The 27,908-nt window shown below is 31.5% G+C and overlaps 1 protein-coding gene across 1 annotated transcript in view; it reads left to right on the forward strand.

Moving 5' to 3' along the window:
- The window catches only part of LOC124358147 (protein FAM177A1-like), a 53,966-nt gene extending 26,347 nt beyond the window's left edge, over positions 1-27,619 (forward strand). Inside the window, exons 2-5 of the mRNA XM_046810439.1 lie at positions 14,230-14,239; positions 23,977-24,141; positions 25,690-25,808; positions 27,113-27,619. Coding sequence (XP_046666395.1) covers positions 14,230-14,239; positions 23,977-24,141; positions 25,690-25,808; positions 27,113-27,122 — 304 coding nt within the window. The 3' untranslated portion in view covers positions 27,123-27,619. The remainder of the gene's footprint in view (positions 1-14,229; positions 14,240-23,976; positions 24,142-25,689; positions 25,809-27,112) is intronic.
- The last annotated feature ends 289 nt before the right edge of the window (positions 27,620-27,908 follow it).

Genomic DNA, 27,908 nt, shown 5'->3' on the forward strand with positions numbered 1-27,908 from the left:
AGATTTGCTGTTTCAATAAAGACCAGTGCTTAACATGAGGTTCATATTCTACAAACAATTGGAAGAATTATTTTGAGTTCAGGTTTAATTTGAACTACGCTGATGTGACATTTCAGTTTTTAATATTTCCTTTTTTTGAAAGTTAGAATACAGTATTTAATAGATTCCCTGTTAAATGCTTTTAAACTCCTTTCATATTTAAATCAGCCTAATAGAGGGACTTTGTGTTAAAACAAATAAGCGATATTTTATACAATGGCATATTATTGCAATATTCTTCTGGTTAAGGTGTAAACTTCTTTATTCTGTGTACCTTCTATATTTTAAGTTGCAGTTCACTTTTCTCATAGGTGAAGAGGTATTACAATAAATTACACTATATTTTGTAATGTGGGTGTGTCGTAACTCGAAACTAGGTAAAGAGACAGCAACTTTTTTTTATCTCTTCAGACGAACATAACTCTAGGATTCCGGAAGTCAGGTCTGTGACAGCGTCAGATTTTAGACGCTGCACTAAGAGGAAAGTAGACTGAAGCAAAACTGAACATTCACAATTATTCAGTTATTCCCACCTTAGCTACGTTATGTGAAGTAACCATTGCTAAATTTTTTAAAGCGGAAAGTCCGATACTTTGATAAACCATGAGGATACCAAGTAGCTTTATCTATTGCCTCACGGTTTACTCTATATGTAGTTCAACAGGAAGAACTATTTGGATAAAGTTGTCTTTTTCCTCTATTAAAGCTGACTAAGTATTTCAAATATGATCAACCTAAAATATAGTTCCAATATATTTGAAACTAATTATATTGAGAGAGGTGAATTATACCATGGACAATTCAGTAACTGTAGTATAGTTCAAGAATGTAATATTTTGTACGATCCATACAGTTTCTTAGTGTAAGTTTAATAATCTGAAATAATGAAAATCCCGCTGCCAAATATATCTCTCCTGGCTAATATTAGAATGAAAAGTGAAGCAGCTGAAAGCAATGACTGAACGCTTGGATCGTATCACACGTTTATAAATAACTGTGTTGGCGCCCACGTCCTAAATGTACCCATAGATCTAGAGACCAAATAAACAAAACTTAATTGAGAGATATATTATAGCTAAAATAACTCTGAAACAAATCTTATCGTATTTCGTTTTAAAAATATATTATATTATTATAACAAAACTAAACTGTTGTTGTCTGTTCTCGTTAAGCTGCTTTGATGGAAGTTTACATAACATTACGGCAGCTCACATTATCATAATGTTAGCTTTCGTGATTTTATGCAAATTTCTACAAAACAGTTTTGCGAGGATGTTCAGTGTTCATTAAGACAATTAAATTAGTTCAAAATGCTAAAATATAAAAGTTAACATATTCTAACTACTGGTAAAAGTATATTAGCATATGTAAGATAAATTTGAATGAAACATAAAGCATTACCAAAATATTGCTTCTCTCCTAAAAGTAATAGTCTCTCATTCCTAGAATTGTTAATTTAATATATACTTATATATTTAGTATAGTATAGTATGTGTTTATTATATGAGTTAGTAATTCAAATTTGTAAAGTATTTTAAATTTAAATCTAAAAATAAAGTGTTACGATCCTTGAAATTTCATATTATTAGTTTCAAATTTTCATTCCAAACCATTTAAATAGTCTGATTTTTAAAGTTTTCTTTAGAGCATTTTCTGATTATTACATTTAAGAATTTAATTATCTACAAGATTTGAGGATGTACAAGTGACGAAACAACCAATTCTACTTAATAGTGTTGAAAAATGTCTAGGTTTATTTAAAAATTAAATAACGAATATTAGTTTATTTTTTATACAGAGAAGGCAGTAATGGGATTTTTTATAAAATATTTAGCAGCAATGTGAATTTGATAATAAGGAAGATAACATTCCATTATAATAATTAGTTCACTTCAAATACAGGAGTAACGTTTAAGAGATAACTGTTGTTTAGAAAAAACGATCAGGTTCGTCATTTGATAACTGCTACGGCTAATATATTTAGTTGAGTTTAGTTTTGTCACTACAAAATAAAAAGAAGGAGGCAGACACTATTACAGACATAACCAAATATGCATATGGAAAAGATGCGATTGCTTTATTTTCATATAATAATTACCTTAAGGGAATAACGTATTACTGTGTATATAATGACAATAATATAGAACCCAACACTCGTTAAACCACTGTACGTGTACAATACCTGACTAGTTATAATACAAGTAATTACACCTTCATTGCGGCTCTATACTGCGTGATCATGACTAGTGACACGAGACTACAGCGCCGTGATGAGCCTGTCACAGTCAACGTGTTACACGATGTAATCAAGCGTTATTCATTTTACCACATTAACAGTAAGTGATGTACATCTTGGAAGAATAAAGTAAATATATTCGACCAATTTTAAATTTAGGCGTAATATCCAAAATGCATTACGGTGACAAAAGACAAGCTGTTAAAATTGACATAACAGCTGGTGTATTAACGGTTTATTCTTTTAGAGGTTAAATCTCTTAGGATTCTCAGATACATTATGAAATACAAACCTATACTTTTGTTTGAAGGTTATTTTTGACGATGGAAGGATTGTGAAGGGAACAGGATTTTTCCGGACATTTGCCATCGTTCAGTGAAACAAGAAATCAGTAACACTACGTTTCGAGATCTGAAATCTGATCTCTTCTTCAGGTAAAGAACTAACCTAACACATAATTACTGGCAAATTTTGTCTCCAAATCAAAGTTCTTATCAAGTTTTTGTAGTTTACAGTAAATATGGTCAAGACTTTAACAAAAAGGATGTGTTCTGAAGGATTAATAAATTACTGAAGGAAGTCATTTTTGAAACCGAAATCATAGGAGGGAACCATTATTAGAAAATCAACAATCTAAACAGGTATATAATATGATCAGATATTCTGACACAGAATATAGATACATTTCATAGATAAATTGGGTTCATAGTGAAATAAGCTGAAGAACGCATACAAAACCTTGTTATAATTCAAAAGTAATAGACGCCTTAGGATGTAACTATATTTTTAGCCTAAGATATTGAATATTGTATTTTTCTGCTATTGATCTTCAGCAAAGAAAGTTCGCAGTTAAAAACAAACTCCTCAGTGTTTGATTTACAGGGTTTTTCAAACGAAAACACTACTAATTCACAAAAACAGCAAGATTTGAGACATAGGATTAAAGTCCAAAATACAGTAAATTTTTAATAAGGTACGTTTCATGGAGCGAGATTAAAAACTAAGAATTTTGAGACAAGGCAAATCAAAATATAGGTAGAGTAGTTGTGAATGATAATTAAAAAAATCATTAACTGCGATACTTCAATGACAGATTAATCATCTTTGCTTGGGAAAGTACAAAAGTCCAACTCGAGTGAAGCCGTTTTTCACCCCGTGTCCAGTTTATGAAATGAAATGAAATGAAATGAAATGAAATGAAAAATGTCTTTATTAGAGGCGAAGTTAGGACTATAAAGTCCTCTCTACCACTTAACCTCGTAAAAAATTAAACTAACATACATATACATGTATAACTAAAAATAAATCTATTTATTTACCTTATACATTAAAAGAATCTTAGCTTTAAAATAATAAAAAACAACATCTATAATTAATGTAACTTTATAAATATTTACAAAACTATAATAAGACATACACGCATGCATTCATTCAACTTGCATTCAGTTGCCTTAAGTAACACATTCCAAAGCCGCCAACCGCTATACCCCCTGAGCCCCCAGCATCAAGGCCCTGACCTCCGCCCCAAAGCGAGCGCGCTTATCAATGGCTCTGATGTTTATAGGTAAGGCATTCCACAATCGGCAGGCAGAAACTGTAAACGACTTACTAAAGGTAGTTGTTCGATGAATTGGTATAGATAATAAGGATGTACCCCTCCTTGTACTTCGTTCACTTATTTCAGACATAAATTGAAAGTTGTTTGAAAGATAACTGGGACAATTTGTATTTAAAAGAGCGTGCAACAGAATGAGTGAGTGATAGTCTCGAAGATCTTGTAATTTTAATATAGATAATTGTTTGAAGAAGGGCGTTACGTGATCATCACGTCTGAGATTAAAAATGAACCTAATGCAAAAGTTCTGAGCACGCTGGAGTTTATTTGAAAGCTCCACAGTCATGTCATTAATGACTATGTCACAGTAGTTGAAGTGAGGCAGTACAAGAGTCTTTATCAGCATTATTTTAACCTGGTGTGGTAGATATGAAGCCAGCCGCTTGAGGCTGTGAACACCGGCAAAGACCCTATTACATATCAAAGAAGCCTGTTCAGTCCATCTTAAGTGTTTGTCAATAATAAGTCCTAGATTCTTTACTTTCTCAGAGTATTCTAGATCTTGGTCATTTAGTTTTAATTTGGGAGCCGTAGTAAAGTCAATTTTACGAACAAGCTTTGAATGACCTATCATAATACACTGAGTTTTGTCTACGTTTAATTTTAGTCCATGTTTCCAAGTCCAGTGAGTAACAGCGTCAATATCGGAATTCATGAGAGTCACACAAGTTTGTATGTCCCTTATAGAAAAGTGGCGGTATATTTGTAAGTCATCTGCATATAAGTGAAAATTGGAATGAGTAATTTGAGTAGTAATGTCATTGATGTACAGTGAAAATAAAAGTGGCCCCAGGACTGAACCCTGCGGAACTCCACGAGTGACTGGTCTCCATCTCGACTGCTTCTCACCCGACCTGACACACTGGCGTCGTCCCGAAAGATAAGACTCAACCCACTTGACACTACCATCAGAGAAACCATCCTTCCTAAGTTTGATGAGGAGAAGGGGATAATAGACACAGTCAAAAGCCTTTGAAAAGTCGAAAAGGGTTAAAATGGTTACCTGACTCTTATCAATTCCAAGGCGTATATCATCAACTATTTTTAGAAGTGCAGTAGTAGTGCTGTGGTTGGAGCGAAAACCAGATTGAAAATTTGATAAAATGTTATTACTTTCAAGGTATATTGAAAATTGCTGATGAACAATCCGCTCAATTTATGACATAGTTTATCAGCATCGCACTGTCGTTACGCAATAGTTTAGCCAGAGCCGAGTAACGTCGTAGTACTGCACCACATACAGAATAGCGACTCTGTAGCCAACGTGCGTGTTCTGATAATATAGTATTACATCTACAGTATATCAATCGGTATAGCACTCGATGTCTAAACAACGTATTCCCTTTATAAACTCACTGACACTAAACGTAATATTAACCTGGAAGTGGTTAAAATTGAATTTCCCTGAATCCATAAACCGTCTGTCAAATTTAAAATAGTTCTGGCCCATCGCCTACCACAAAGGCAGTATTGTTGTTTACCACCGATACAAGTAAGAGCATTCCGGACATTGGCAATTCACCTATCAACAATTCTGGACGTAAAACTGTTGTGACTACGCTAGAGCACTTCATAAATTTGGCGGTCAATGTAGAATACAAACGTCATTGCCTCAACTACGTCTAGACTCTTATCCTTGAGCCACTTGTCTTGATAGTATAGGAATCTACCACTCACGTGTTAGAGAAATGTCACCGACCTTGAGTGGTCACTTCAAAAACTATGATGCAAACCCTTTTAATGCTGGATGCGGCTGTATCTGATACTATAGACTTCTGATCAGTTCTATGTGATTGGCCGGAGAGTGCACACCTATTGTGACCTGTATTCTGTAGTTCAGTTTGAATAATTGGTGTTGTTTAGTTTGATTAAATGCATGTTTTAGATTTAGTGTGCATGAGGTAAACACACAAGATGACTGTTGTGGTTCCTCACTTATGTGTGTCACAACGCTCTGGTTATTTATTTTAACCTATATTGTAGCTATGTGTTACGCTAGAATTACAACACCATTTAAAACCTAATAAAGCGTTGCGTGACCTCAACACGTGCCTTTTTTTTTCCATTTTTTGTTACTTTTTAATGTGATTCTGATTAGCATAACCATTAAAATTTCAAATACAGTTCTGATAAATTAGTTCTCACGAACGAATAATCAGTCACACAGGCTAACTGATGCCTAATTTTTAAAGTAATGATCGATGAGGATATATATACTCATCGATCATATATATATATATATATATATATATATATATAGATGGAAAAATAATTTTCTATAACATTATTTAACCTTTATTTATATTTCTTCATAACTCGGTAGAAACTTTAACGAGAATAACCTTTAATTCAGTTTGTTCGATCTTATTGCACTAATGGAAATGTAAAACTCATCTATTCAAGTTTCTCCCTTTTAAATGTAACTTTCAAATAATAAATCAACGGAACAGGAAGGTAGAGATTTTTAATTTAATGTTTTGAATGTAAAAGAGTAAATCGAACCAAGTTTTAAACATAAACATCGTAATTTATTATTTTTTTTAACTATTAGTCGGTACTATTAGTCACCAATACTTTAAATCGTTCATGAAACAAGTAGAGAATTAAAAACTGCAGTTATAAGTATTATCAGAGTGAGCAATTGTATCAATAAAACTATCTAAACATAAACTATGTTATTAATACCAATAATCTTAATCATTTTCCAATTTGTTTGATTTCTCACCAGTAGCTACTAACCGCCATACTTTGTAGTATTAATTATTAATAATTTTTTTAACAACTAAATAATGATTACTGGTTAAAAGAATATGGTAAGTTTATATTTTTGCTGAATTGTTATTTATTCTTTATTTATTAGGTTCTTTAACAATTTTCGAGGGAAGCAATGGTAAGTTTATATTTTTTGTTGAATTGTTATTTATTCTTTATTTATTAGGTTCTTTATCAATTTTCGAAGGAAGCAATGTCAAACCTGGAGAACGATATCGAGCACCGCAAACAAACTTATGCACGGTAAAATTATATGAAATTTCATACTCTAGTAGTTATCCTTCCATAATTATTTAAGGGTAACATTATTTTTGTAAATCATTTTAGTGTTTAAATCAGCTGTTTGAACATAGGACTGTCAAAATACACAACATGATTATAAAGTATGTTTATATAGTGAAAGAGTGTAAATAATAGGAGAGAGAAAATCAGCTGACTTAGCTACTAGGGAAAGGTTGATTTTCGCATATATCAATTGTATTTCAAAATAGCCTATTATCGTACTGAGCGATTTTTATACTTTTAAGAAAAATACACGGATCTACTAAAGTAATGCAAGGCATATATTATATTATAATTTGTGAAAATAAAGTGACGAGCAATATTTACTACATATCATTCGAGATTGTATACTTTTTTTAGTGTTATCACTTTAATACGCTATCGTTAAAAAACTAATTACGACTTTATTCAAACTCGTATATTAAAATTATTTCTATTCTCTCCTACCCAATTGAAAGCGATATACTAGTTTTTTTAGTAAAGTTTTTAAAATAAATAAACATTTCTCCACATTTTAATAACAATTTTTATTATTAAATACATAAGTGTTAAAATTTATACTTTACTTATTTATGATTTTTAGATTTCATGTTTTAATAAAAGTTAAATAAATGTCTGTGTAGATAATATAAAACAAAACTCTTGTTTCCTTTTCTTCTGATTACATATATATATATATATATATATATATTATATATATATATATATATATATATATATATATATATTACAGGAGGGTGAACGTGTAAAATACGTATGCAACAGTAAGTCGATTTACATTTCATGCGTTCTCAAAATATTTCGGATCCCCCCCCCCCCTGTACAGCGGTCCAGATCAGCTTTTTACCACACTTCACATTTTAAGGAAAGTGGTTAATTAATCAAAAACCACTCAGGATTACAATTATCTCTCAACGACGTAAAAATTATCGAGGTTAAAAGCTTTACAACGGCAGTTTTGATGAAAAAAGAGAGAAGCGTGAAAGCTCAGTTTTAACGAGAAAGCTGTGTTATAAGCCTATATAATTCCTAGATGGAAAGTTAAAGTATTTAAATATATGAGGATTCTTCAGCCAAATAACAGGACATAAATCAACTTGTTCATAATCAGCAGTTCGTATTCGGAAGATGCTGGGCGATATAGCGTCGATGAAGTTTAGACAGATTCAAATAATACATGCATCTAAAGATTTTGTCCATTTCAAACACGTAATAAATAAAACAACACGCAACGTAGGAGAAGGAAAAAGGATCACTCATTTCGTCAGGATATTATATATTTTATACAGTTAATTTATCCAATGTTTCATTTTTTGAAGTTATTTTCACAGACATTATAATGAATAACAGAGAGAAATAATGTTAAAGAAATAGACGCCTCCTTATATTAGGTCAAATAAAGATTTTTCGATATTTGTGAATAAGATACCCCTCTTCCCTTCACTTATTGTGTTGCTATTTTAATTCCTGGTTCTGTTGGCAATGGAATTAATCTGGAATAAGGAAGATTTAATTTTGACTAAATAAAACCCAAAATCAATGATGCTGGACATAGCATCGATCTGGAACGAAAACAGAATATTGCATTTAGTCTGTTAAAAAAGGATATTCTGGTACTGTACAATAAAGTTCCAACATAGTTTATTCAAGGTATATAGTTATAATAATAATAGTAATACTAATAGTTACATACTGCATTTTTGGTTATGATGTAAAGTACCTCTAAATAGTCTCATTAAAACATTATACAACCTCATATGACTGCTTTAAAAGCTTTAATGTATCGCTATGTCATTTTCAATCACTGTACTGGAAAATTATTAAATCCAGAAGCATGCTACTTTGGCCTATATTTTCATGAACGTTTTCCATTTATTTATTCGCATAATTTATAATGTACGCCTATTATTATAAAATCACACTTTCATTTTTGAAAATGTATGACTATATTAAAAATGAAATGAAATAACTGTGTAAATATAAATTGCCTGAGTGAAAAGTAATAATGTTTTATGAACAGTTTTGCACGTCGTACGAGAAAACTCATTTTACATATTGTTACAGGATATTGAATTCTTAAATTTTAATCTTAATTCTATTTGTTTCTTGAATATAAAGTGTACAACATGACCTGGAGGATATTAAATTTGAGTAATACTAAGTATTTTTTGAGACTGCAACAACAATCATACTCTTTATCTATGATGAGTTATCTCGGAAAACAAAATTAATATACATTACTTTCTTAAAAATATTTTGCGACGATAACAAAAGCTAAACCGTGTGTACTACTGAGATATAAGAGGTTAATTACTAGCGGGCAGTTAGTGAGTCTGCTTCCCCATTTACAACGTCACAGAGGTGAAAGCATGTGCACCCAATAAAAACAAGAGAGTTCTTTTTCCAGTCGGCTTGAGTTTGAAGTCTACAATTAGTGGAAGATTATTGTGACAATGTACGATTAGTGTAGTAACTAAGGCGCGTATTTTCATATATCGGCTTGCAACAGACTCGAGCTTTGGTACGAACTGCTAATCTTCTTTCACATAACGTAGGTAAGATGAGAAAGTTTCATTCACTGTGAAATGTTGAGTTTAGCTCCAGATCGCCTTCTTCTTAGTGGAGAGCGTTTTGAAATCTCTTTAGACAAACATGTATCCAGATGCCAGGACTAAAGTCTGTGACTGCTACAATAATAGAAAAGTTAACAGAAGCTAAACGCACTTTTAAAATTATCTTCTTCTTCTCCACTTGCAGGATTTGGGCTATAACTTGTTGCGTGTTCAAAGTTTAAATATTTTATTGGTTTTTTATTGGTTATTGATCAATTTGGAAATTTATAAAGAAACATTTAAATTTCAAAGAGAATGGTAATGCAACGTTGAGATCGATTATTCAGAAACATTGGCTTCAGTATTGTCTATGAATGTATGCTTTATAGAACATTTGTAGGATGATCTTTTCCGTATGGTTCTGAAACTGTAAGAATTTGATTGTTGCCGACTCTGGCCCTCAGATCTAGACACATTACAACATGATCCTTTTTAACACATTTGTCTATCTCTTCAAGTATTTCATTAAATTATGTGAGATAGTTAAATATATTTTACCTTACTCAGGAGCATACATCCCTACTGATGTTATATGTTCCCTTTCAATTTTTACCTTTCGCGCCAATCTTTCGTTCATTCACAAATGTACTAGCAGTTATCCACGGCTTGGAACACAATTTTGTAGGCTTTGCACGTATATGAGCACTTCTGGTTCCAGTGAATTTTCCGAAGCCATGCCTTGTTAATACAGTCAAAAGAAAATATGTCAAAAACTGTATATTTATGGCAATTGTAATATACTTCGGTCTAAGTATTTCCTGTGCCATAGTTGATTTTGCCTTGTTTCCTCGAAAAAACACAAACCCATGTCTGAAAAGTCTACTCCGAACGTAAAGCGCATGCATTTATCCATTGTAATTTACTTCAAAGTCTAGCATATATCGGGTATCACAATTGTTGGTTTTCTTTCTTGCCCTGGTCAAGAATACATACATATACAGTACATATGCAGGTCGGATGAGCCTACTTCTGGCAAAACACAACATTGACTTAAAAACATTCTTTAAATCAATATTAAAAGTTTGATATAAATATTATTTTTATATCTGTATTACAGAATTAATTTGCCAAAACGTACAGATAAAAATATGTTATCTAAAATTTTAAATTTTCTTATTTAAATATTTTCTTATTCTGTGGCCAATAGTGGTTGCAGAAAAGGTTGAAATAAGACCGGAACTATAAATCTTACCCTATGCTTTTAGACAACAATTATAAAACAAATTGAAAAGAATGGTTATATTATTAAAAACATACGGAGTTCATCGAATAACATTTTTAAGATTGGTGGTGATTTCCTTATTAAAGTTTCTGTATTTTGAACGTTATATATACCGATATATATACAAGTAATCACATTGGCTTTGGCTAGTGATATCACATGACCTTCAACAGTTCTCATTACATTTGTACAACAGCTTTGTTTTGTAATTTAAAATTACATTTATAAATTGTTGTTATTCTTAGGATTCTCCTGTCTAAAAGCAACTAATCAAAGAACTGTAATAAGGAAATCACCACCACTCTCAAAAATGTAATTCGATGAACTCCATATATATGTAAGTAATCACATTGGTTTTGGCTAGTGATATCACATGACCTTCAACGTAGTGGAGGTGGCGTCCACCTTAATAAACATTTATAATTATCTTAATTACGCATGCTGTTGCTATTTAGTTTTCAAACTGGTTAAGTTTTCATTATAGTAATAACTTAAATACACAAATAAATATTTATTTGTATTTATTAAAAGATATAAACATACACAAACACACAAAATGGTAGAAGTACAGAATGGCCTACCCAGTGCGTATAAGCCGACGCTATAAATATTGTGACGCTGTAACATTTGAGTTATGTAAAGGACCCGCTAGCGAGGGAGAAGGGCTGTACGAAACCTGTTTGCATATCTCGAAAGATTTATAACTCCTCAAGTCCGTATATTAAACTGCTCTTTTTTCGAGCACTAAAACATAAAGACGTTAAAAACATAAAGGTACATTTAATAAAGTTTTGAGAATATTACCCAAACATTTATTTAATTGTTACTATTTAAGTCTCAATTTACTAAAGTCTATCAACAAAAGAAACAAAAAAGATGTCAAGTTTTTTAAACATGCATTAGGCAATATGTGTTTCTGTGGACATAAAAATCCCATATTAACATAGTATGTCTAAAGAGACATAAATCTTAGCCTTTCAGGGCTGATTAATACTGATTTATTACTAAACTCTGCTGTAAGAAGTTGACATAATGCCTGTTGACATAATAACTGAGTGACGTTCTGACTAACAGCCCTTATTTAGACAGCCATGTTACTAATGTCCAAATCATTACTATCATTGCAAACACTCCCAATAATGTCCCTTATGGGAAAAAATTATCTTCTTTAACTGGACGACCTCAAGACTTGCCTCTAAAAAACTGCTATCGTTTATGAAAAAAAGGATTTTATCACGATATGTCGCTATGAAGAAATGTTGCGATCACGAAGTATTGCAACCACGAGTTTTTTGCTGCCACGAACAATACATCAACTAATTATATTTAATCCGAGACACTAATTAATGTAAATTAATACAGCTTCGCCAGAAGGGTTAAGTCCGGATTTACTACCGCTTTTAATAAGAAAAAAATTAAGGATATGAATTACTTGTAATCATTCAATTCTATTCTTTATTTAAACGTATGATTTGCACAGTAAAACAAAATATATATAAATTTTGAGCTTTGTCCAAGTACCATAATATAGTACAGTACAAAACAAGAACGAGTTATTTTAAATTTCTAAGTCAAAGATTAAAATTACGGAACCCTTGTAGACAATAAAACAGTGAACTTATTAGGAGTATCCTCAACAACCTCTTAAAACAAAAATGTTTTTCTGCCCCTATTTGTTCAGCTAACTGATTGAACAGCCGAATACCAAATTAAAAGTGACTTTTCTCAAACTTGACCGTTCTGTGGTGGCAAAATCATAATTCAGTTTTTACTTCTTGTATCAAAATAATGTGAGAGCCTGTTTTAAGAATTCCAAAAAGAGCTTTATAAATAACATTTTTATATATAAAGAATGCACTGTAAATACATTTAAATTTAATAAAACAAATCCTTTTGTAAGAGGTGGATTTGCGAAGGTTAAAAATCATTTTAGAACAGCCTTCTGGAATCTTATCAGACCGTCTAAAGAAGAAGGATTAACCCAAGCCGCTACACCGTTGCGCAGTAGACTTTCGCAATATCCTCGGTAAACGTCTAAGAGAACATCTATGTTACAAGAGGGCTTCAACATTCTAATTACAAAAGTTGCAGAGCTCAAGCGTTCCAAAAGTTCGCCTGTATGAGCATCTCATCTTATAAAACTTTGACGACTCACAAAAGGTGATACTACCATAATGGACAATCCCCTCGGTTATGTGAAGCGAATGCCTACAGAAACTGTATTTCAGTCCATAGTACTTTTTTACAGCGTCTCTACCGGTAAGGAGCAGGGTTACGTCATCTGCAAACATTGCGATTTTATAGTACTGAACTGTACGTTCTAAATCATTAATATGAACTAAGAACATGACGGGGACAAAACGCAACCTTGGGGCACGCCAATATTGACTTCACTCCAAGATAGTCACGTTCTTTTGAATTAGTTCAACTTAGACCAAACTACATCTAAAAAGATCGCAGGAACTTAAACTTATTAAATTATCTTGAAGTTACGTAGGAGTGACAAAGAAAAATAAAAATCTGTTTTCTAAATATACAGCAAGTAATATCAAACAAAATTGATAGCCAAGTTGATTATCAACTCGCAAAGGCTGGTTACAAAAAATAAACTTTGTGAATCATACGAACAAAGACAAAAATTTAATCTCGTACACTCTTCTTTCTTGATTTTACGTGGTAGCTTACGGAATACTAAACATGTTTGCTCTTATTCTTGTTATTAAAACTTTTCGTCGTTTTAAGATTACTTATTCGTAAATTAAGTTAGGTTTAACATAATTTTAATTAGTTATAGAGACTTCATTAGATACTAAAAATTACAAGAAAAAAACTGTATTATTAGACACGATTACGATATAAAATGTAATTTCACCGAATTTCAGATGCCTATTGTCTTAAGATTTAAAAACTTTTAAATCAAGTTACAAAAAACGTACTATGATTTGTTTTATTTATATTTTAAAATCTGTTTTAGTAAATTTATTGTACATTTAAATGAAGCTTCTCCATCTTATTCCACTTAATGATTTACGTTATGTTACCCCCCCCCCCCCCCACCCCCCCCCCCCCCCACCCCCCCCCCCCCCCACCCCCCCCCCCCCCCACCCCCCCCCCCCCCCACCCCCCCCCCCCCCCACCATTTCAATCGTTCTCGAGATTTGCAATACATTTAGCGATTAATTTTTATATAGTAGATTACTAATACAAAATAATTACATGCATTCGCGTAGCTACATAACTTTCAGTCGTTAAATACAGTTTATTATATTATCAAAATTAATATTAATATATCTCGTTGTCAGGATGGGTCACAAACCTTGAGGGACACCGTACACTTTCCTGAGAGGTCTTGAATACTCTCTCTGGACACTGCCATATTTATCCCATGATAAGAGTTAATCTATATTACTGCAGAACCCCCATATCAAAAATAATTTGAATGTTGATTTAGTGTTGATCCTGTGAGTATTACTGCGTAATTATTACCTAGGTCTCGTACTTAGAAAAATACTTTAGCCTCAGTTACATAAACTTACAGTTACAGGGATAAAAACTGATTTTAAATAGCTTCTGTATAAATTAGTCTAAAAGATTTATTTGTGTGAAATTAAAAATGTATTTATAACCTAAATTCTGCACATCAGCATAGGATTTCAAAATTAATTTAATGCTACCAATGATCTTTAACCATTCTTAGAGTATTGGCCCACGAGGAATCCATAAACAATCTTAAACAAAGCATCTTTGTCAAGTTCATAAGTTTTATTTGATAGACTTTTGAACAAACCTGAAAAAATTAGCATCTGTTTACGTCTACTTCTTCCAAGTTGTTTAAAACATGGCAAACATCAACATGGGATCCATTTATTGCCCTATGTCCGAGACAATACTACATTTTTCACCAGGTATTCACTATCATTGTATAATTGCCTTGACTGCTTTAGTAATTCTTTCCCGTAAATGGGTGATATTATATACCTTGACACCAGCATACACAACATTTTTTATGTGGCTCCAAAATAAGGTCAATTGGGGTTAAGTTCAAGCTTTTTGGTTTTTGATGATTAAGTTCAAGAGATTATATTATCACTGCCTATCCACCTTCCTGGTTTAAAGTTTCCTTGAAAGTTTTAGTAATTGCAGGGATAGTATTTGCTGTAGGCTGTTCACCATCACACTGACATCCAAAATTACATTTGCATTGTAGGGGTACGGTCCAATAAGCGGACCCGGTTTTTTATATCGAAGAATATAATCATCGATACCTAATATTCGCATATCGAATCATAGACTATCAATCGATATAAAAGTAATAACAATCATATGTTTAAATGATATGTCTAATGATATGTCTGTCCGCTCGATATCCCGAAAACGAGCAAATAACTTGAAAATAAGTCTATAGACTTGAAATTAATTCATTTCTATATGATGAACAACGAGTTCGAGTATGGTGCATGTCTTTACTGCATGAAATTTGGCTGACAGCAAATATTTTTACATTGGTTTTATAGGTAAACCATAATGGCAACGTGAAAATAACAGAATGACTAAATCTATAAACAAACTCTGTATATTTATAAAATATTTAAACATATTACATATCAACACATGTAGCCTAAATATCGCAACACACTCAATATCATTTATGGTGTTTTGGTGTGTAGAATTTTAATATATAAACATTGATATCAAACATAACTTAATGAATAAAATGTAAATTTATCAAGTAGCTAGATATTTTGAGAACGATTTAATTTTAAGACTTGAGAGATGCTCGAAACTTCATTCCTTCACAGGGAAAAATGAGTTCTAAGATTTGCGTGTCCATTGTCCGACCAAGGAGTTTTGCTCAGCGTCGTTGAAGCTTATCATTCAGTAGTTTTGCAAATTCTCTTTGCCGTGTAGTTGTCTTTTCTTCTATCTGGCAAACTTGAAATTCTACATTAAACTGAGCAAAGCCTGTTGAGCGTCACGTGCCTTGGCGTACATTCATCTAGTATTAAGTAAAACTCTGACAAATCAGAAGTACTCAATATCGAAATTTAATCCGTTTAAATTAGGTCTTTACAAGACGATTCAAAATGGGTTACAACTCTAAGATTGGTAGTGTTAGCGTTTACATGCCCGCACAGAACGTACACAAAATGCCAACCACACAATGTTCATGATGAATGCGAGGGATGTTTCTCTTCCAAACATACAGTCCGGCATTACTGTGTGTGTTACTCATATATATTGTTTCTCATTAAATATGATTTAGTCATTACTGTAAAATAAAGCTATTTTTCTTAATATATTCCTAACCATATCCTGAACTTTGTGAGTTTAAATAGTTTTCATTTGATTTAGCAAGAAGCAAATCCAGTACAAAAATGGCAACTCCACGTGATATATACCAAACATTGCGGTGTGTATTTAGTTTCTGGCCCGGATTTTTTAGTTTTATAAACTTGATTATGAAATTACTAGCCAACAACTCATAATCAAGTTTTTTGTGATATTCAATTACGGAGAAAATACCGAGTGAATATATGGTCTAACAATGGTCATACTTCGCTTCAACACCACTGGTTGTATATTTATTGTGCAGGACCTCATACCTTTCTCTATATAATGTTACTTTGAGATGTAACGTGTATTCTTTATATTGTTCTTATCGTTTTTTTAAGATTCTCAATGACCATATAAACTGTAAATTGCTCATATATTTTTATATGTATGTCAGGTAATTAAGTAGTTCTTATGAGTGTGTATATATACATGTATTTATTATTTGTACAGTACCATTGTTTTATAAACTTGCCATGTTTTAAGTTAATAAATCAAGTTTGTAAAATACTCTATGCGTTTAAGTATACCATAATCTAGAACTTGTATTCAATGATAATCGCTTATTTATTAGATCTCAAAACATTTTCTAATTCGTTGACTCAATATTAACCACTCCGCTGCCAAGGTAGGGTAAAAACGTTATAGTCTTGTACTCAGGGGATCACACACACTCATAAGGGTGAAACAGAATTTCTGGGGGGGGGGGGAGGGGTGGACAGGAGTTGATCTCCCATACTCGACGAGTATTTTCACTCAGATACAACTAAAACCATTCAAAATATTTACAAAATCTTGTACCTCAGGGGAGATATGAATCAACAACCCCCATATGAAACATTACGTTTCATCGCACAAGTATTTTTAGTTTTATAAAATTATAACCATTCAAAATATAAATAATGCGTTACCAAACATATGTTTAAGGAATCTCGTGATTAGGGGTGTATCTTGGAGAATATTGGGATTAACACCCCTTCCGAAATATGATGTTTCATCTTAGAAATGTTTTAGAAAATTAATCATATACAACTAAAACAATAAAGCAAATAAATACTTTGCTAACAAACATACGTGTAAAAAAGTCAGTGACACTTAAGGGAAATTATTGACGATCAATCCCCTACAGTTTCTGACATTTCGTCTTACCTTATGAGCATTTGCAGTCATGTCAAACTAAAACCATTCAAAAATCTAAATAATATGTCACTAAAACACACACATACACACACACACACATATATAAACACACTTTTTATGTGTGTTTTCTTTTCTTCTTTGTAATAATGTGATAGTATAGATCCGCTATTAACCCCTGGAACTATCCCCTCCCCCTTCCGAAAGAAATGTCCAGATACACCCCTGCTTGCAGAGCAATAATCCTACAGTTATTAATTCACTATAAAACCAACACCCTCTACCACCGCAGCGCCCAAAGACGACTTATATAAGGAGGAGGAGGGTTGAATGAAACAAAGACATCATTAGAGTTCAACATTTACTAACATGTCAGTAGGCTAGTATGTACAGAGGAACACATACTGTAATTGATGGGCCAAGATCGCCCGGTATTGCCTGATAGGCTGCTCTCCTCGTGTGTGTCGCAGAAACTAACAAAAGTAACGTAATATTCGGTAAAATATACAAAACTAACAATCTACAGCTTTAAGAAGATTTGAAGACTCAGGGCAGTAATAAAAAACAACTTTTACATTTTATTTTTACAACTAAGAACATCAATAAACAATGTTGAAAACTCCTCCACATGTGCTCTAATATATCAGGAATACATTCCAAAATAAATATTGTCATTAATTTTGAACATTACATGATGTAGTTCTGTCAGATATGTTATAACTTACAACACAGAAGATCTAGTTAACATATTTAAAGTAGTAGTAATTTGTTGTTAGAATTGGAATGGAACTCTGATAATGTTTGTTATAAAATACTGTATTGCAGTTGCATTGTATGCTTATAGAAATTGTAACACTTAAGTTCTGGTAACACTAATTTCAGTGCTCTAGTTACAGATTAAGATACAATTCAGTAAGGTTAGTCTAGGACTTATGGGAAATGAGTTATTTCGTTCGCCCTAGTGCTAAACCTAGGAAGGTGGAATGTGTACAGACCATAGACTCTAGAACATGTTTATGAATTATCTTAGATGTGGCTGCAAGTTGCTTTGAATTTTATTGTCATGCGAATGTTGAATTACTGTTGTACTATATTACTTCTAATAATTGTAGGTTGTTATTCGCATTATTCTTTATATATTTAAACATTACTTCTTTCACAGCATGTTTTTTTTTTATTTCACGTTAGTCATATTTAGTTAGATTATTTTTAGTAGTGCTCAGTAAAAGTGTATTTTCTGAATAATGCATCAATTTATAAAATATATTTGATTTCTTTGTCGTGATAAATTCATGAAGTTGTATTATTTCTAAATTTTTAAATTTTATTTTATATATAAAGAGTTTCGAGTCGTTCTAACCATACCTTATATGAAGACAAATATCAAATTGCTTTTCACGTAAATTTTTATTATGTATACTTTATTGGGGAATAAATATTTCCACACACATTAAAGTGTAGTGAATTTAATGCAAAAGAAGTTAGTTTTTAAAAATAAGTAAAACAGTTGTGTGGAGGGTATAAATGATGTACGAGTTATTTAGTCACCACCTCACAAATTAGTCCAACATACTGATTAGAAACAACCACATCTGCGACACACACGACGTTTGCGAGCCATCTTATATGTGAATGGGAAGCCATCAACAACATTTTATATAAACCATACACAACTGATCACACGTCACCATTATTGCTGGCAGACGGCCGATCAGAATTCAGAATCAAGAACATCTGTTACTCCTCTTACATAACTTTTCATAAACTATATGAAAACAAAAACATTCAGTAAACTGATCCGATAATAGTCTAATGTAGCACGTACACTATTTACAGTATTTACAGAAACACAGTAAGTTGTTCTATTACACGATACTAACTCAGATTAGTGGTACGGCGGTGATCGAACATTTCTACGCACTCAGCTGTAAAGGGAATAAATACGTAAACTACAAACTACACAAAATATACGAACCAAAACTGTGGAACACTTAACATTTACTAACTCACTAATTTTAATTGAATAGAGGGCGGGATAAAGTTACTCGCTAAATCTAACATTTACATAAGTATACACAAGTGGATAAGTTAAGTAGAATATGATCATTAAAGCCCTTAAGGGCTAACACATGTTACAAGGAAGAGTATTTACAAATATGTTTAGTAGCCGAGAACAATGCTAAATTAAGTGAATTCTCGCTTTTAGTGAATATACAACTTAGCTAGTGATACACTTGAATTACACGTTAAAACTACTATTTGGTTTTCAAAAAAACCAAGCGTACTAATAAATATAATAACCTACATAGCTTTCGTCTTTCTTAGTGTCTTCTTCATGTAAATGTGAAAAATAATCAAAACTGTAAAGCAATACTAATTAATACTGACGCTCACTCTAACACGCTCTCACATTAATACTATTCACTTTCATATTATTCACTTTCTCACGTCATACGTACATGATAATTATTTTCTTACAGGTTAATATTTACAGAAGTTAATAAATGCTATCACCTATGGTACAACGTTTCTGACTATCCTAATTTTTACAGTAGTTCATTTACTCTACGGATACCTTAAAAAATTATAAACTGTAGCAGTGAACTTATTTAACAAGTGCTTTTTTAAACTTCTCAATTTGACAAATATAGAGTGCGAGTCAACCAGTGCCTGATGATTATCTAGAGAGAACCTTTACAATTCTACCAAAGATTATCAAAATTGATCCCTTTCATTGTACATAAAAAAGGTTTATTGTCTCATTCTACAACTTCACTTTCACATTATTGTCGTTTACATATTGCACTTATGAATCTAGATAGTAAGCAAGCATAAGATTATTATCTTGTATTCCTTGGATATTCATTTTATATTGAAATTTGAACGTATTCACGTTTGTAACATTACTCTGAAACTATATTTTTACTCTCATCCAAGATTGTTTATACTAAATGTATTTTTATTTTTGATTAATGCAACGAGTTTTCAATGAAGCAAAATGTAAATTTAGATATGTTTAGAGCCATTGCTTAGTAGAACAATTAATTTAAATCTTGGAATTTTTTTACGCTAAAATGTAGAAATGAATAAGTACATTAATTATACTACTTGTATAATGATATAAATTCCGTAAATAATGTAAATAAATTTTCTAGTCTCTTGAATGATGTATGATATAAATATTTTTTCTAAATATATATCTATATATGTATATATATTAAATAGTATATGGATTTTGTTTTTATACTAATTAAAACTTTTTATACTAATAGAAACTATAGCAAAAAGGTATTCCGAATTATTAAAAAATTCTTCATTTACAATTTTTATCCACATAAAAATACACTTATATTAAAACACTTTTTATTTTTCTTGGCTATTTTTGATTTCAATGTTGTGTAAATATTATTTTAAATATGTTAAATATACACTTTTGGGGTTTTTTTATTTCTGGAATTGTATATCAAAGTTATATCTAATTATTACATGAGAAATCTTTTTATTTCTCCATTTTTAATTTTATGTATATTATTCTTTAAATTATCTTCACTATTTTTAGTTAATCTTTATTGACAAATAGTTCAAGTACAGTATAGCATGCTGTAAACGCTGTTCTGGGTAATTATTAATATATAAAAGTAAATTATTCTTTGATTTTAACATCTTCGCTATTATTTCTTCCAAACTTAAAATATATGTAATCTTAAATAGCAATAGTACATCATAAATCGGCAATTGTGTTTAATTAAAAAATTTCATTAGGATTTTTACACATTTTCTATACGCATGACCTCTATCAATAGTAAGCTATAAGCTTATAAAATTTAATAAAGTAGATATTCAATTGGTAGATCACGGCATAGGTTTTGCATGACTAACTTTAAAACTTATGATATTGTTTAATTTCTAATAATTTTCATATGGTAATATTGCAAACATGTTTAATTCACTTGAGTATTGCACTACACACTTTGATATTCCCATCAAATCAGATCTGTTAGTTTTGTTTAAATTTATTAAATGAAATAATTAATTTACCATACGTGTTTTGCATCATAGTTTACAAAAAATACGATCACATTACAATAAAAAACAATTTAATGGTGGAAGACCAAGATCTGCAAGATTATGTTACTAAGAATATATTGAACAGTTTCTGTAAACGAAAGACATAATTTAAGAGAGACCCATATCAAAATAAAGGTGCGGAAAGTCACCAAATTAAAACTAATAATTATATTTTATAGATAATACTTTAAAATCAGATACTTTGTAATATAAAACATAAATAAATATATATCTCTATGTTCCAAAAATAATATGGCTACGAATAAAAAAGCTTTAATTTTGTTGAAATTTAAATAAAAATAGCAATTCTTTCTGTGGTACAGTAAAACGTATGATAGAGATTACTAAGACAAGATGCCATTAACATGTGCTAATAATGATGGTGCATTGAGGGCAAGGATGTGCAGTATTAAGTAACATATTCATAACAGTATTGGTAACGATATTGGAGGGGAAAGGGAATAAAATTATGGTTGAATTTAATGTAATAAATAATTTGGTTAGTATTAGTTTACGTGCAGTGTTAAAATACGTATAAGTGCATCTGGGACATTATGAGTGCAGAAATATACAATGAGGTTACATACGTTGTTCTTGTTACGCTTAATAATTTTAAATATTAAAACAAGCTTTTCTTCCGGAGCATACCAATTATTTAACAATACACCAAAGAGGATTGCTTAATAAAAAATTATCCATCTATAAAACACTATAAATAATAAGTTAACTTCACAAAAAAAAACCTTAATACTCCATTTCGATTAAATGTAATATACTAATTTCTACACTTAATCCTACACTTACAAGTAAGTATAATTTTCTGTAAGTTAACTGGTTGTGCAGACAGTCTATACTTGAATTGCTCGTTTATTATAATAAGTTATTTTTATTACTGAAATATCGTGCTTTAGCGATTAACTTTCGTGATTCGTAATTAAAATAAATTATAATTTTGCAATTTGAACGGTTAATTATCTTGTAGTGTTATAAATGATATATGATAATATAACATTTTTAAAATGTTATGACTATAACGTATGCACAGAAAAAAGTAATAATACAATTACAGAATTTCGTTTTCAATTACGGTTCTGCCAGTGCGGGTTAGCTTGGAATTTTTGGTTGTATATTCAGGTCCGAACTCAGACCAGGTTTTCGTACAATTTCTTCCGGAGCCAGTCACATGTCTATATGAAGGGACTGTGTCTGGTGGGGGGACACGACGGGGCCCGACCGAATATCTTTACCAGGGCTCGCCAAAGCTAAGTACGGCCGTGAGTAAATTGGCCGCGCCGCGCCGCATACCTGTCTCAACAGGAATGGTTCATTCCCCCACCACCCCATCCCTTTGACTCTCCATAATCAAAGAATATAAATAATCAGTTCAGTTCGCACCTACTTATCTCCAATAGAAGATTCTTCTTTTATCAAACTTTGATGTTTGATTTTTTATAAGACATAAAAAAAATAATTGTGTAGGTATTATGGTTAAGGTGTTTCGTGAATAATAGTGTTTTGTTTAAATACAAAAATGAAATGCGTTATATTGAGAGTAAGTTAAGCAGAGCATTAGGCTAATTGTTTAGGTGTAAATTGTTATCTGTAAATAAACTCTGAAATTGTGTACTAAAATGTGGATTGAATTTAAAAGGTAATCGGTTCATTCGACTAAAATAACCGATTAACTAGAAAAATAACTGACTGGTTAGTCGGTTATAAAATCCATTCGGTTATCCCATCACTAGTCTGAACTGAGTTCTGGTGCCGTTATTCTCAAAATCAAGCAAGCTTGCCAACTGCAAAAACTAAATTTCCATATTTGCAGGAGCGAAACTATATGAATCGAACACCACTAATTACAATAATGTATGTCATTTTGTATATGTCACATTAAAACTAAGGAGTTCTTTTTAAACACTCAGTATTATATATTGGTAATCGATTATTTTTTTTTACTTTTAATACAATATAAAAATTTCATATGACTATTTCAATCAAGTTTGGAAATGTTTTTATTACACACTCGTAGTACTTATCATGAAAGGTTCCGTGATGCTGAAGTCTTTGGGATTGTCCCAGCCGTTATAGAACATTCCATGATAGGCACCAATGGCTTATTGATAAGGCATTATAAGGTGTGATAATGGTTAATGGCCATCCATCTGGACATGGATCTCTACATAGAGATCAGCCAACTTTCATTGCACTATGTTTCTAAGTAAATTATGAAGCCTTTTGTAAAAGTAGTGCTCACTTGATAAGTTAAAAAATAAAACTAAATAATAGATATTCAAACATTTTGAGCTCTTAGTCGCCTAATTCAGACATATATGCCAGATAAATTAAAATTGATGTTTTAAATGTTAGTGTCACAGTTTTTACTGGAATAAAAGTTTTACCCACAATTTTTAAACATTGCTTTGTGATAATTTTTTTAGGGTAAAACTTCTAGTTTAAAATAATTTTTTATTTAATTATTGATTCTTAACTAAATTAATGGCAGTAAATATTAGTTTTTGTTAGTTGATATTTTATTTTTGTCAGCTAATTCAAACTTGCTTCTTTTGAATTAGCTGGAATACACTCATGTGTTTCACGAAGCACATTTAGTAATAATTTTAATTTAGTAGAAATGTTAATTGATTTTGTTGTTGAACTTAAGAAATCCTTGACATGGGGTCCTTGGATATGGTATCAGACTACTACTGCTGGGTCAAAGACACTGGAAGTCTGTGATTATCTGGGAGAATCGTTGGCTTCATTTTTTGGCATTACAACCCCTAAGTACCAGTTTGAGATAGACCACTTAAATCAGCTGGTGCCTGAGGTAAGAGAACCATAATGCTGTTACAGTGAATATTACCAAATTTCATGAATTAGTACATTTAATTTGTCTGTGACTTAATCATAGAACTTTCACTTTTGTTCTATTCATAAAACAAAGTTATACTCTCTGTTTCAAAGGAAAATCAAACACACAACTTGAAATGACAACATTCACTGAGCTCAACAACTTAATTCAACATTTCAATGAGCTCAATCTTAAAACAAACCCGTCAAAATCGGTGTTTGTTCAATTTCGTTTGCGGCCGACCGTCTCTGATCAAAGTCCTATAGTGATGTTGGAGGAGGCTGAGATCGAAGAAGTCTACTCGACTAAATTCCTTGGAATACACCTTGATCGAGGGTTGACATGGGATAGTCATGTAGACAACGTTTGTTCAAAATTTTCCTCAGGCATTTATGTTTTGAGGCAGCTATCCAAATACTGCCCAACTCATGTACTGATGACGGCGTATTATGGATTGATATACCCCCACCTGTCATACGGAGTGGTCTTGTGGGGAGGCTGTGCAAATACACATTTCTCTAGAGTGTTTACACTAAAAAAAAGCTGTTTGAACAATTGCAAAACTACAATGGAGAGAGTCGTGCAGACCAGCATTCAGAAATCTGAAACTGTTGGCATTACCCTGCCTCTACTTTCTAGAGACGTCTATGTTTTTCAAGTCAAAATGCAATCTCATCATATACACTCATATGAGACTAGAGGCAGGGACAACTACCGAACTGGGAGACACAGGACGGTAGTACATGAGCGTTTGCCTTCTCAGGCAGGAGCTCAGTTTGTCAACAAACTGCCAAATTTCATAAAAAGTGCCGCAATGCCTAAGGCATTTAAAACTCGTCTGAAAACTGCACTGCTCTCAGAAGCTTTTTACAATACAGACGAGTTCATGGCACATGTATGGGTGACTACATAATTGGCTGACTGACGCTGGTGCTAGAGTGGGAAATTAAAATGAATGAGCAGTAGGATGGATGGAATAAATTGTATGTATGAAAGTAACCTAGATGTCATGTAGGAATCCAAAATTTTAGCTTATTTTCTTCTTTGACAATTTCTATAACATGCACATGTTCTAAAGCAATAAAATTATTATTATTAGATAGCAAATTACTGACATTTTTGTACTTTAGAATTAAACTTTAAAATTCTAGAATTAAACTTTTTGTTAATAATAGTAAGTTGTATAAATTTTAGAATTGAGTTGTTTTTTGTGTGATTTCTTCAAATATATTGCTAAGAAAGTATTAATGTTTAGTGATGATTTGAAAAGTTCAATAGTTAAAGCGGGGAAAACATTGAACTAAATCCAATCATTTTCAGTGTTTTTTTTTTTGTTTTGTTTATGTGCGGACAGTTTAATCCACCTTTTAATATCTTTTAAAATGATAATTTATACAAAGTCTGTTAACTGGCAGGACTAGTTTACTTACTACTTAGCTGTTTTTTTGTTGTAACATTTAAACAGCTACGCAATCCATTGAAAAGTCCTAAAAACCAAGCATTGTATGTTTGTTACTGGTGCAGGAGGAGGCTTTAAAGAAGGAACAAGACCTGGAGATGGGAGGATGGGTGACCAAGTCAGCTGAAGAGCAGACAGCCACTGGGGTTGCACCAAGCGTTACTGAGCCTCCTTCCACACAGAGGTATTGAACATCACAAAACATCAACTCTTAAGATATAAATTGCAGTAAGATTTTGTAAATTGTTTTATCAACTGTTATGTAAATTTTATAAAAGTTCCTGAAACTTCAATGTTAATTTGAGTTTAAATTTTTGTAATTTTAAGTTTTAAGTAATTAAGTCCAGTTTATTTTTACTGTAGTGACTCAGAATCTCTCATGTACACTTAGTACAGACAAGGCAGCTTATGTGTTTGATAAAAATGTTAACACTAACACTCCACAAACTTTCTCAGATGTGGTGTAAGGATTCCAGTGAATTAACACTCTTGTTTTTTTTAAGACAGTGACAAAGGTTTTTAAGTTTTTTTATGGAAGCTGAACCGATTCATTCACCAAATCTTAATGACCTGTGAGGGCAAGCAGAATACAACTGTATGATTGGTCTCTCCTTTCATAAAGAACAATATATATAAGTAGGAATTCATACTGCATTTTTCTACTTGCCTGAAATGAATTTCACAGTTATAAGTGAAAGCTAAATGTACTTTGTCTCTGATTTGGCCTTACAGTGCTGTGCTGAAATAAACTGAATTCTCTGTACTCGTGACATTGTGCATGGCGCATATGAATGGCATAAAATTCAAAAATAAATGATAAAAAGTGAAAAAAAAGTCTCAAGTCATGATTTACAAAATGGTGGTAGGGTGGGTCTATTTACATTATCCCGTAATCGCCACAAAATGAGTATTATTAAATAGTTAATTTATTTAATCCAATAAGAAAATTCAATTTTTTTTTGTTATCAACAGAAAATATGGTACTAAATTAGGTTTGTTCTATTTAATAAATGTTTATTTATGTACATTTTACATTATATGGATATTGTTTTAAGAATCTGTCCATCGCATTAAGGTATAACATAGTTTATTCAGAAACTTAAAATAGCTCCAAATGTTATAGTGACTAATTTATAAAATACCCACTATAGAAATATTTTTGGATATTTAATTACATATTTTAAAGTAATTATATTTCAAAATATAGACTGAAAGAAGTCTTGTCCCTTAATATCACATTGTGATTAAAAAGTATTTACAGAAATATATATTTTATTACCAAAATATGTGCAGAGTAATATGTTATGTTAGAAATAAAGAATGAAAAAATATGTATTTTCAAACGTCTTAGTTATCTTAAATACATCATTTAATCATTCTCATTTAATGATTATTAATTTGTTGTATGTAATAACATAACTCAATTAAAATATTCTGAATTGTAAATTGCTGATAATATGTTAGTTAATTTGCTTCAATGTTTCACAGGACACTTTGATGATTCTCCATGCCTTCTGTGTCTGAAAGATTATTTTTATTCTACAATTGAAAATTTAAACATTTTACTAACAATATATTTAAACTATTAACTTGTAAATATTGTGTCTAATTATTTTTTTTCCTTGTAAGTTAAATATGTATGTAAAGGAAAGTGTTGATTTGTATTAAAAAATATTATTTATTGGTCATATGCTGTACTGAGCTTGGGCCCCTACATAGTCTAATTTGGTTGTCCACAACTATCATGCAAGAGATTAGGTTCAGAACAAACTATTGATGTTGATATAACATAAATAATAAGCAACAAGACATGGGTGTTGAACATTCTGCACAATGTGATCTTTTACAATTATAGATATAATTTATATTAGAATATACTTACATATAAGGTAAGTGTGGTCATTTTTTTCTGTGTATTCTCTGCTGTGATATTTATAGTACATGCATATTTTACCACAATGTCACTTTACTGTAATAAAAAGTTTTACATTTTGATATGTGTGTATTTTCTATAGCCAAAGAAAATTTTTACAAAGTTACCATAAGTTGCCCATGTTTAGACGTGTAACAAAAACCTGGTGGCTGCAAGTTGCTACAAGCTCGCATCTTGATCCAAGCTCTTTTAAACACATGTAAATGTTTGTGGTATTTCGTGTATGTAGCTGGAAATACAAGGGTCGTTCAAAAAGTAAGTTGGCGAGGCATCTGATCACCAATTGGGTGTGTATAGTGACTCTGGCAATGTCATTCTGAAGGTCACTACGTTATTTTAAGTGCTCCAAAC

Source organism: Homalodisca vitripennis, chromosome 3 (genome assembly GCF_021130785.1).
Source record: "Homalodisca vitripennis isolate AUS2020 chromosome 3, UT_GWSS_2.1, whole genome shotgun sequence".
Lineage (NCBI taxonomy): Eukaryota > Metazoa > Arthropoda > Insecta > Hemiptera > Cicadellidae > Homalodisca > Homalodisca vitripennis.